Source organism: Adelges cooleyi, unplaced genomic scaffold, assembly GCF_023614345.1.
Source record: "Adelges cooleyi isolate 19-005CV unplaced genomic scaffold, UGA_ACOO_1.1 ACOO_flye_CR_arks_rails_tigmint_CR_PRNA_30, whole genome shotgun sequence".
NCBI lineage: Eukaryota > Metazoa > Arthropoda > Insecta > Hemiptera > Adelgidae > Adelges > Adelges cooleyi.
In genome coordinates this window covers 3,044,551-3,057,400 of record NW_026095971.1, presented here as the reverse complement: position 1 = coordinate 3,057,400, position 12,850 = coordinate 3,044,551, and the positions used below count along the sequence as shown (strand labels likewise).

Here is a 12,850-nt window from a genome sequence, read left to right as displayed (position 1 = left end):
CACATTATAGCTCAAAAACTAATAACTATAATGTAAATAAAATGAATACCGTAAGGTAGTTAAAATTATTGAATTTATTTCTCTTAGTGGGAATTGTGATGTCACGCGCTGGACAGCGTAGAGTACGCCTCAAAATTGTAATTTACTATTTATGATTATATATTATACAAACATTTTGTTGCATAGTACATTTTTTATTAAAAATAAACAAAATTTCAACTAACCTGTAAAAAAGATGATTTGATATTTAAATATTTTGAATAGATTAAAAACAATTTTAAATCAATATAGTCTCTAGTCCCACTTCCAAGAATTAAATTTCTGATTTTAAGTTTAGTTGTGTTTGATTAAGATTAATATGTTTATTTAGGTTTGAAGAAATTGCTATTTATGTGTAAATATCATTTGAAATATATAAATAATAGTATATTTTTATTGAATTATGTAAAAATTCCAACTAAACCTTGTAAAAAACGATTTGATATATACATTTGTTAAGCTAATGACATAAAGTATACAAAATAAATGAGATGCCTATTATTACAAGGGCCCAATTTCAAATTTTGGTTTTTTTTCAGAAGGCTTAAAAAATTCCTTAAGCTAAATTAAAATTTTAAATTAATATTTTATAAATATTAATTTTTAAAAATGTTTTTTTACTAAGGTCTTGATCTATACAACGGACCTCTTAGGATTAAAATATTTGTACACATAACATAACATAATTAAGCGATAACAGCTATATGTTTTTTAATTTTTCTGATTAACATGATACATAGTATAGGCAACTATGCAGTGTAATTTTTCTAACTAGTGCATAGTTTTCCTCTTCAAAATTCTCACGAATCTAAATAAGTCCACCTTGTCAGAACTTGGAGATGTGTAACAGTATTATTATTATTTTATTTTCATGGGCTGAAAAGTAATCGGTTTAGATAACACATTCAAATGCTTTTTTATTTCGACAAGGAGCTCAGAAACTATTAAATTCACAATGAACAATAATAATAACTAAATATGTGTTTTTAGATTCGACACGGAGCTAAGAAGTTATTGGATTTGTTTATTTTATTATTATTGATACTTTTGGACCTTTAAAATGTTGTTTTTCGCTTGAGCGATGTTTTCATTAATTAAATTTATTGATTAAAAATCTTTATTTGGTATACTATATCTATTATATTTTGATAATAAAAGAAGGTAAACAGCTAACTCCATCGAGAGCAAATAACCCACGAGCTCGTTTTGTAGCGCACTCTATCCCTGCAACATTTAACCACACATTTTTTGGTACCCGCCGAATCTAGAATGAAGCATTTTAAATGTCTTATTTAATGTTTTATGGACATGTTTCTTCGTTCAAACTAGCAAGTACAGCCCGTTAATTAATCGTCGATCGTTATAAAACTAAAACTTATGGAGTTTTGCTTACAAGGAAAAAAATGTCTAAACACACTTAAACGAAACTATTCCACAAATTAAAATATTTTTCTTATGGTATGCACGTATAAGTACACTTATTTTTTTTTACCTCAAGGAGTGGTGGCTTATAGAATGAAATGAAACAAAAAAAAAACGTATTTTTGGTTAAAAATCAGAAAATATCTAAAAATAATTGCAACTGAAAACAATTTTAAAATGCAATATAAAATGTGCAAAATATTAAAATTACCTAAAACATGTTCCATTTGCAAAATATATATTTTTTGTTTTTTCAAAGTTAATTTTGTTTTGCGAAACACTATCAAGAAATATATATAATGCTGTTATAGAAAACTCATTAAACGTAGAAAACAATTTTGGTATTAGTGATGTAATAAAAACGAATATAGTAAGAAGTTAAAAAAATAAAGCTTATAGAAAATTGGCTATCAACAAAGTTGGTTTTTAAACAGTGTACCCTGTCAATAAAAAAATTAAGTTTCAAAAAACTAAAATATACAGATTATATAAATAGTATACCCAACAAAAACCTAACAGTGAATAAAGGCCAAATCCCAGAATCTCTCCCAAAAATATCAGCCTATCAAAGTAGTGATATCTACATTGTGGCCAAGTCTGCTATTTCTTTAGTTCATAACCAAACTTCACTCCTACTTTCATGAGCAACACTGCTGTTTTATTCAATTAATGTTATTTCAATTAATAAATTAGTGAAGCTAGAATTTATACAAGTAGCCACTATAAATCTAGTTTAGTATAATAAACGTATAAACGAAACCTAAACGTTTAGGTGTTCAATTACACTTTTTATAAACCACGTGACAAACGTAACAAGAACAAAGAACACTGCTACACTGCTATACATGTGAACACGAATTAACAAAGACACAAACTACGACCAAATGATGGCTGACTAGAGACGTGGGCATCAACAGCGCCCTTTACCGGCTGTAGCGCGGCTAAGGTCATTAATCCCCACCTAGCGCACTAATTTTAAGAAAATTGCAATTTTCAGATTTTACCCTTTACTTACACTATAAGACCCGCTTTTGTGCCAAATTTCACGTTTCTACCTATACGGGAAGTGTATTATAATTTTGATGATGAGTGAATCAGTGAGTCAGTAACAAAAATGCAAATTTTGAAATCCTCCCATTTTAAAACAGCTAAATATTAAGACCTCAATTTTACACAGTGTCCTAAACTATTTAAGCTTAATTTAGGTTTCAAATTTTAAAAGCCCATCTTAAGAAGTAGCAGAGATATGAGAGTTAGAAATACCGGGTGAATTGGTTCGCGTAAAGATACACTGGCATTGCTGGAACTTGGCCGGCGTACTGCCGTGCGCTCAGATTTATAGATCTAATGTTTGTCTTTATTGTTTTTTTTTTACAAAATTATTATGAACATTAACACTATATATTATTATTATAATATGAGCATTAAAGTATTTTAATTCTAGAAACAATATTTTATATTACCAACATTACTCGACTCTTAAAAAATAATACATAATTAATTTCAAAATATTATGTTTTCAGTAGTTTTGTTGTTATAGATTTATTGATACTTTAAACCATTATTATGAAAAATGTCAACCTACCTCGGTAATAATATAATGTTAAAAAAAAATGCATGAAGAATAATAATAAATAATTTTGATTATAAAAACATTCATTTAATAGAATAGTAATCATTAATACAGGTTCAATTTAATTATTGAATCAAAAACATGTGTATCAAACTTAACGTGATTTTAGATTTAAATTTTGGATGTTTTGTCAAAATCGTTAAAACTGTATTTGACCGTCTGTTAATGTATTGTCTAAATGGAATTAGAAAATCTGAATTTTCAGGAAAAAATACTAATACAGGAGATATATTATATTGCTCTATTAGCATAAAAGTAATAGCTTAGAAAGGGCTGTAGACGAATACTGTTTTTGGCACCGTCCCTTTAAGATAACAGATATTACTGTCAGAACGTTTTAATTAAATTATATTAATGAAAGATAAAATCAGAGAGAGAGATAGAATTAGTATAGATAAAACAGCCGCAATTAACGGTCATATAAGAAGCAAAGCGAAATTCCAGCGGAATTAAATCTCCAAGTTCCCATACAGTGTGATGGCGTTAGAAATGTAAAAGGTCTCACGAGAAAACTAACGGACTGGAAACTGTATCAGGACAAAGGCGGTAAATCAACTGTCGTTCTAGTGCAATTTTCCAAGACAGAAGGGTAGGTGTTAGTGAATTTTTAAAACGGATGCGAAATGATTCGGAAAACCGAATTACACACCTAGTAGATTTTAATAACGCGTTTATACTTTATTTATACAAAGGGAGTTAAAAAAAAAATTTTCTATTTTTCAATTTTTTGGGATTTTCAATTTTTTTTATAAAATAATGGGGCAAAACCAATAAATTAGTCTATATTTTCTGTAAAATTCTTATATTAAATGACACTCAAAATGTAAGAAATCTACTTTACCGGGTACCTTTTCTTCAATTTCGAATGCTGCTTACGAATCTGCAAATAATTTTGGTTTTCGTACTTGGTTTGGAAGTTTAAACGTCGCGCGTAATGCAACGCAACTTGATATTACCCGTGGCAAATTCTTAAAGTATACCTTATCCTGGTACCGTTCTTAATGCATTTAAGATATTAATCTTTACCTATATGAATGCCATAAACTATCAATTTTAATTTTGAAAGTCGTAGGCCAATTTAAAGTTACTGTTTTGAAAGACTATAAATATTATTATCAGTGTCAACTTATCAAATAGGTAACAAAAAAACAAAGATTACGAAACTCGGGGGACATCGGCAGTAGCCGTCATAATAAAAACACCGCTTACACGTTTTATAACCGAATAATTTATTAGTGCTCTGTACTTTATAAGCAAATTCGTATGGTACCAATTTGTATTGGATAAGTGCAGTGCCACGAGAAGTCCTTAAAAAAATGTTAGGATCTAAAACTTAAGCGACCTTTTTTTTTATCCATTTTAAACCAATTTTGGAAGCTCCCCAATTAAAATTTAACCAAACCCAAAATAATGACCATCGTGTTATATAAGACATAACATATTAACGGATTAAACAGTAAATAGTAATGGAAGGAATTAATTCGTTTTAAACATCGAAGCTAAATCTTAAATTAGAATATAATATGTATTTCTCATAATCGTAGAAGTATATAAGTTAAAAATGAAAAGATAGTAGATTTATCATTTTGTTAACAGAATCAAATTATTACAAATATTAAAAATTTTAATTTGCATAGCTCGTACATTCTATGTGAATAACATTGTCTTCAATGTTAGTTAGCCTTCTGGCTGCCGAGGGTAGGTATTAAAAATTAAATCAGACGAAGGTAATGATGTAGTTACGAACGGATGTATGTCAGCTGAGGGAACATTCTGTGCATCACTATTTTTTTTTGATGCCATTAGAATTAAATACCGTTGAAAAAGTTGAGCCCCGCTGTTTGCGAGTTTTAAATTACTTTTTCCTTCTTGTTCATTGAACAAATGTGATTGTATTACATGTTCTGAAGAAGTTTTACTAGATGATTTATTATTAACTGATAGTTCGGCCTGAGTCCCGGTTGAGTATTCACCCGTACTTGATGCAGATACATCAACTTTTGGCGAACATTTTCTACTTCTTTTGCGAGGTTTTGTTGCAGGCGATCCTGAAATACTTGGTTCACTAACAGGAGTATCTGAAAAAAAAACCTATTTTAGTAAAATCTTTTTGAAATCGTAATCATTAACTACCTTTTCAAAAATCATGCTATATTACTCAAAATATTCATATAAAGCTAAAATAATTCAGCATCATCATTATGCGAGCTTAACAGGCCATGAAGGCCCAAAACTGCCATCGTGAGATAGTTACTAGACGAATTCGTTATCCAGAATGGGTAGTTAGTCCGTCGCCAGAGACAAGCTATAATAACTATTTACTTTTAGAAAAGAGTTGCCCCCCGCGAGCAACTCAAGTTAAAAAAAAAAAAACTTTATCAAAATAGATACAAGAGATTACAAATCTTTACTTTATGTTGATTTTTATTGAAAAGTGGTCTATACAATGGCGCTTAATAAATGCTAGAGTAGAGGTTCCTTAAAAGTTTATTAACTAACGCAACAAAAATACAAATGAGTAGTTTAATTTGAGATTTGTGATTTAGCTTTCGAAAAAAGATTACTAGCCCCGGACAGCAAAAACTCTAAATTTATTTTTTAAGGAAAAAATAATTTTACGTATACTTGTATCAGTCACAATTATTTTTGATAAAGATTTTCTGCGAGGTTTTTTCGCAGGCACCACCGGATTGCCATGCTCATCAACGGAATCTTCTGAAAATACAACAATTTCAAAGTCGTTAAACTCACACATTCTAAGCTTGTGGTAGTAAACGTACAAAACTCTCAAACAAAATAAATATTATCCACTAATTAATTGTGAAAAAAAAATTGTGCATAATAAATAAAAAATAGTATAATATCAGAGAAAACTAATATTATCAAGAATGTTATTATGAAGTTTGTTATACTAATATTAAAACTATTTTCTTAATTATTCAAACATTTTATATTATTTTTTTATTAGTCAGTTTTTAGTCTAGTTTAAAATAGAAACATGGTGTAAAATGTATTTTTTATCGTATTATTATGCCACGGCTTAGGAGCATATCCTTAGTGCTTGCTACATTTTTATTGCCTTCTTTAAAAGTTTAGACAGAATTTATGTTACCTGGTTGTTTGGGCATATGCACTTCAGCCAAACGTCTTTTTCGGGTAGGTTTTTCTGAGGGCAACAACGAAACATCGTGTTCACTAAATGATGTATCTAATATGAAGATTTACAATTATTTTTGGTTTTTAGTAAGCCACAGTCTGGCCAGTATACACCCTTATCTTTTGTTGTAATTGATTGAGATGTAATTATAAATATAAGCATAACCATTAGTTATATTTTTACCTTTGGGACTGATCACTTGGTTTGCATCGACCTCTTTGAACAACTCGCCTTCAAAAGGAACCTTAACACAAATTAAAAAAATCACGTAGTATGAAATAATTGTTGTACCATCCTAACCATAAAGGTCCTTTAACTCAGTAGCGTAACTAAGAGAGTTCAGAGGGTGCAGTTGTAAAGAGGACCTGAAAAGTATGTACTTGTTTTTATTTTTTTTAAACCTTTCTTCTTGTTATATTTTTAATATTATTAACTTAAAAGTACATCGATATTTTAAAACTTTTATAATTAATTTCTCTGATGGGCCTATATATAAAGACGAACAAATAACAAAACTGGATATAGACTTAATAAAAAATGTTTAACTACTTCGAACAGCCGCCAACAAAATTCAAGAAATGCGAGATTATTTTGAAGCAGTAGCTATATGAAGAATCTAAAGTATTATCAAAGAGTATAGAAGCTAACTGACATTTTTCTAAAATACGAAAACAAATACTCCTTAACATTTTAATGAATTAAGTTGTAATGGACGGGAATATGCCTCTGTAATATTTGCCTTTTTAAAGTATTTTAAAACGCAAATATATTGTATTAAATATATTTATATTTTCATACCCTAGACAATATAATTACCCAACCATTAAAAAAACGTTTTGTTGGTATGAACTAAATTATATTTTTAAATCATTAAACACCACGCAAAATGTATTGAATAAAGTGATATTAGTGGTGCAGTTACTACTTTAGTATATCCAGAATCGTTATAATGATGAATTTATTAATACTTTGTTTGCCAGATAGTTCAGCTTAAATGTTCTTTTGCCGATCAAAATTCATTATTATTGACAACTATTTAATAGCGGCTAAATTTTCTGATGTGTGCCTACGCCTTGCTTTCTTTTTTTATTAATAGGTACCTGTTATAGTAACTAATGCAGAGCGAAGCTTGTTAAAATTAAAAATTAATTTTTTTTATATTACTATATATATATATATATGAAGTATTAGTATAACTTTTTAAGATTTTTAATTGTTTTGCGCTTTGGCATTAATTATTTATGTATTATTTAGACCACTGTGTGTGAACTAAAAACAAACATCATCACATCAATTATAAAAGTGATGTTTAACATTAAATACCTACTTATTTTAACTATCGAATTTATTGTTTTTTTTATTGTTTATCTCCACTAACCCTAACTCAATAAGTGTTTCATAGTTTTTGTTATAGTGAGAGAACCAGTGGATATTCTTGTACGCGGTCCAAAATTTTGAAGTGACGCCACTCTAACTCTAACTTTTTATTTTTAAATACCCTTTTTCTTCTAATAATTTATATTTTTATACATTTTTCTAATACATAAAATAAAAAAGCCAGTACAGTAGGGTTGAAACATAGTAGGACGGGGAGGTCACAAGTCTACAGGAATTATTATAACAGAAAGTGATAAAATTTCTTTTAAATAAACGCTTCGATGGGAATCTGTAGATAGTAGGTTTAAAACCAGTACAATCCTAACCAAGCACCATAAGAAAGTATTATATACGTAAGTAAGTAGTAGTAAGTAAGGAAGGTCCCGTGTTCACAGATTGAGAAAATTGCATATATTATAGTTAATTTCAAGATCTACCTTGGGTGTAGATATTAAAATAAATAAAAAATGTCTAGCCCTTCCAAGTTCTAGGGGAAATAGTTTATGGTGTTTGTTTTGGTTTGTTAATGTTTATTGACAGTACTATGTTTAAAGAATATTTATATATAAATCCAAATAAATGGATAATCCGGCTTATCTAATTATAACCAAGAAAACATTACTTCATTGTTCTGAAATGTTTCAAATTGTTCCAAAGAGTTAAAAACTGCTTGACTCTGTTCCGTTGATATTTTAGTATTACCGCCTAGATCCTGTTTATTGTACTCTTGGTAATAAAAATGTATCCCTGTATCTGATAATGTAGGATTCTCTTCCTAACACACATTTAACAAATTACAAAACGAATATTGTATAATTTATCCAATTATAACCAAGAAAACATTACTTCATTGTTCTGAAATGTTTCAAACTGTTCCAAAGAGTTAAAAACTGCTTGACCCTGTTCTGTTGATATTTTAGTATTATCGCCTAGATCCTGTTTATTGTACTCTTGGTAATTAAAATTTATCCCTGTATCTGATAATGTAGGATTCTCTTCCTAACACACATTTAACAAATTACAAAACGAATATTGTATAATTTATCCAATTATAACCAAGAAAACATTACTTCATTGTTCTGAAATGTTTCAAACTGTTCTAAAGAGTTAAAAACTGCTTGACCCTGTTCTGTTGATATTTTAGTATTATCGCCTAGATCCTGTTTATTGTACTCTTGGTAATTAAAATTTATCCCTGTATCTGATAATGTAGGATTCTCTTCCTAACACACATTTAACAAATTACAAAACGAATATTGTATAATTTAGGAGAACGATAAAAAAAATACATTTTCAAAATTAGAATATTTTACCATAGTGCCCTGAATTATTTTTAATTGATCCGTAGAGTCAATATCTTGAAGTTGCTCGGTTGTTTTTTCATTATCTTCATGTGGCGTTTGCATTGCATAATCTTGATCGAATAAATTCATCCATTCATCTGGTAATGCAGCATCCTGACATATAAAGTAATAAAATATCAAATTTAATATTGTCCTAGGTCTACTCGTACTGGAAAGAACATTTTGCAAACAAAAATTAAAATACCATATTTATACTCCGTTCACGGAGACAATGCGTCCTGCTTGCGAATCCAAATTATGAAGCTCCGTTATCAGAGAGGCCAAATTCACCCCCTCCCGTAGAGAACCCTACAGCCATAGGCGCAACTAGGGGGTGATTAAAATAAAACACGTAACATTATTCGAAAAAGAGAAGACCTTCTTTAAATCGTGATATTAGTGAAAACAATAAACAAATAGTAAGAACGATATGTAATTTTTATTTTTTCTTAAGTCATAGATATTAATTATTAGACTGATAAAATTTGACTTTACAAAAAGCCAATATTTCATAAACCATTATAAGGTATATCACAAAGTTTATAACACAATTCACGTAATTTCTATACATAAAAAGTAAAGGAACTTTTAGTAATGAATATTTCTTTGAATTTGTTTAAAGTAAATTATTGTAAAGAGCAGACTTTTCCAAATGTCTATAAATATTACAAGTCACTCTTACAATACCTATAAGCTCTGCTACGTGCGAACGTAGCTTTTCTTCAATGCGTCATTTAAAGAATTGGCTTAGAGGTAATATACAGCAACAACGTTTCACTAACCCGTCTATATTAAATATTGAAAGAAATATTGTCGACAAAATTACTAAATTAAATAAGTATTCTAATAACAAAATAAAAACCACGTTGATATAATAATTAATAATGTAACTAACTGTTGACTTAGATAAATATTTTACTCGTATGTGTTTTGAAATCTGAATTCTGGTTCAATTGATTTAAAATAGTGATGTGTATGGTTTTGCTGTGCATAAAATAATGGTTATTACTTATTATAATTACTGAAGAAAAGAGGAAAGGTTATTGGGGGGGGGGGGTGTGGAGGCGCAGCCCCCGCGGGTCTGTGAGGATAACATAATTCCAGCACACCCAAATATTTGAGCTCTAGTTGCACCTATGCCGGAACAACTGTCACCAAAAACCGAGGCAATCCGACAGTGCATCGATACCGCGCGATGTGTTTTGTTTAGAAGCGCTCAAGCATGTTTTCTTTGTGGATTGCACGAGAACGGACGAGATTTGGCCAGTCGCCGGACGCATTCAGCCACGAACGGTGTATAGTTTAAAACGAAATAAAATACGTTATAATCCTCAATTGGTTGAGGTTGTTCCACAGAGTTGAACATTTGAAGCTGTTCCGCTATAATTTTATTTTCTTCATATAGCTCTTGTATTGAATATTCTTGGTCACGTAAATTCATCCATTCGTCTGGCAATGCAGGATTCTAACAAAAAGTAATCAAATAATAATATCAATATTGTACAACTTACAGGCACGCTGCAAATTAAACAAATTCTAAACTGGCTAAAATCTTAATATATTACCTCGACATTCTGAAGTTGTCGAAATTCTTCAATGGAGGCAGTCACTTGAAGCTGCTCTTCGGTCATTTTATATTCATTAATTCGATTCTGTACATTATACTCATGATCATAAAAATCGGTCATCTGCGCTTCAGGTAACGCAAGATTCTGACACAAATTACACAAAAATAAATCAAATATTTTACAATTTGTGAATGGTATGTGCGTATAATATGTGTGTTAAAATCGAAATAGTTTACCTCATTACTCTGTGTAGTTTGAAATTGTTCAGTAGAGTTAACTGCTTGAAGGTGCTCGGTTATTTTTTCAATACCATATGGCTCTTGTACTGCATGTTCTTGGGGATATATATTCGGCCATTCGTTTGATAATGCAAAATCCTGACATAAATGAATTAAACATTTTAAATATTTTACATGTAATATAATATATTTTACTACTTAAAATACTATGTAAACTAAACATCATGTACATTTAAAAATTGTATACACTTTAGACATAGCACACATTTAGAATAATATTTTTTGATCCTAAAAATAAAGTACTTTTAGGACTCAAAAATTACCATCGTATGTTATTATGAAAAAATATTCACCTCATTATTTTTATTTAGTTGACATTGTGCTATTGAGTCAATTGATGAAGCTGGAACATCGGTTTGAATCTGTATCCCTGCCATTTCACTATTAACTGAGGCCTGTCTTATAAGCTCGTGGTTATGAAATCTTGCGTCAGATAGTGTAGACTCCTAGCACAAATAAAGAGTAGTTATTGTAAGCACATTTCTAGTGAAAACGATTCCCAAACGTATTCGTCTTTTCTATTCCTCTCCTCTTATCCCATTTAAATCGACGCCCCTTACGAAAAGTAGCACCGTTCACAGATGCTTACAAAAAGTAGCACCGTTCAAGTTCTTACGAAGACTAGCACCGTTGGGCTATTGTTTCCATTGTTGCAAACGGTGCCAGTTGTCGTAAGAAATTTGCGAACGGTGCTTGATTTCGTAAGAATCCTCGAACGGTGTTAGTTTTTGCTAGAACTTGAACGGTGCAACTTTTCGTACGGGGCGTCGAAATGGAGTCGGCCATTTAAATTTTCTTCTACCAAATATTTTTGTCCATCGCAACTTATTACCTCATATTATATTCAGGTCATAATTTACAATCGGCATCCACTTTTTCTTTGGCCTACCTAAATACCACTATTATATTAATCTCGCTTGTCAATGTGCAATTACATTTTCTTTTCTTATTTACCACTCGCAAACTGAATGTTTTTTGCAATGTACATTGTACATAATTCCCACCACTGTCGCTACAAAGAGTCCGACTTAACTCTCTAACCACACTTTATTGGAATCGCATTTTATAGCCGAAATTCCATACTCTATAAACATCAACTGCCGTCGAAACATAACAATAATTTTCATAATGTTTAAATCAAAATATTAACAACCTTAAATTTTTTAGCATACACAAATGTTAGTTTTAGTTTTTTTCGAATTCTATATCCTTGTAAAATATCTCTCCAAGTAAATAATAACAATATTAGGTATTATTGTCGGTTTACTTAACTTAGGCCAACACAACTTTATAGTGCTAAAATAATTTTTTTTATTTACTAAGCCTGTTTTTAAACGGAATAAGGCGTAGAGAATGTATTGTGATATGTTTATTACGTACCTGTGTATTAACATAGGAAATCATTAACAGGCAAAACTCATTTAGTGTAAGCGGAAAGCTATCTAATTAAAAAAAATGTTTATTAATCACACAAGCTCAATATTTTCATATTTATTTTATCTCACGTCTATTAATAAATGTTTTAAATGGTTGCGTATCCCAATATTCATCTTGAGAATCTAAAACTGTTTTGAATTGTTGCGGGGTTATTAAGCCGTTTTTGTCAGCTTTTTGTCTCGTAAATGTTCGTATAAATAAATCATATCTTGCCTCTGTTAAGGTTGTATCCTAAAACAAAAAAATCCAATTACATAATTAATTGATAGTTATACATAAGTAGTAGAAATATGTTTGTATTATAAAAAAAATATGTAACTTATTACCTTGTTATTGATTGGAAATAATGTTGCAAACCTTATGTAATAAACTAAACTTAAAATCAAGCAGATCGATAAAGTATTCATTTTTTGATTTTAAATAGATAACATTTTATGAATTCATAAATCGCATTTAGTTTTTACTTTGAAATGCAGAATAGATTCTGTTTCATAAGCGCACAAAAAAATAAGTACAACTAAAACACATTTGTTGACGCACGCTTTAACCTGCTAAAGTGAAAAAATGTGTTTTTG

General features: G+C 29.8%; 1 protein-coding gene across 7 annotated transcripts; it reads right to left on the bottom strand.

The window, feature by feature from the left end:
• Positions 1-4,737: 4,737 nt before the first annotated feature.
• Positions 4,738-12,733, bottom strand: LOC126838669 (uncharacterized). 7 transcript variants are annotated; one of them, XM_050573275.1, is made up of 15 exons: positions 12,602-12,733; positions 12,344-12,506; positions 12,219-12,280; positions 11,132-11,284; positions 10,776-10,916; positions 10,537-10,683; positions 10,293-10,436; positions 8,942-9,085; positions 8,699-8,851; positions 8,475-8,627; positions 8,251-8,403; positions 6,435-6,495; positions 6,207-6,302; positions 5,720-5,809; positions 4,738-5,172 (listed from the first exon to the last, which is right to left on the bottom strand). In XM_050573275.1, the coding sequence occupies exons 1-15, from the start codon at positions 12,680-12,682 to the stop codon at positions 4,772-4,774; spliced, it is 2,142 nt and encodes a 713-aa protein (XP_050429232.1). In that variant the 5' UTR covers positions 12,683-12,733; the 3' UTR covers positions 4,738-4,771. The 7 variants fall into 7 exon arrangements, with proteins under 7 accessions (XP_050429232.1, XP_050429233.1, XP_050429237.1 ...); XM_050573276.1 differs by lacking the exon at positions 5,720-5,809; XM_050573280.1 differs by lacking the exon at positions 8,251-8,403.
• Between the last annotated feature and the right edge of the window lie 117 nt (positions 12,734-12,850).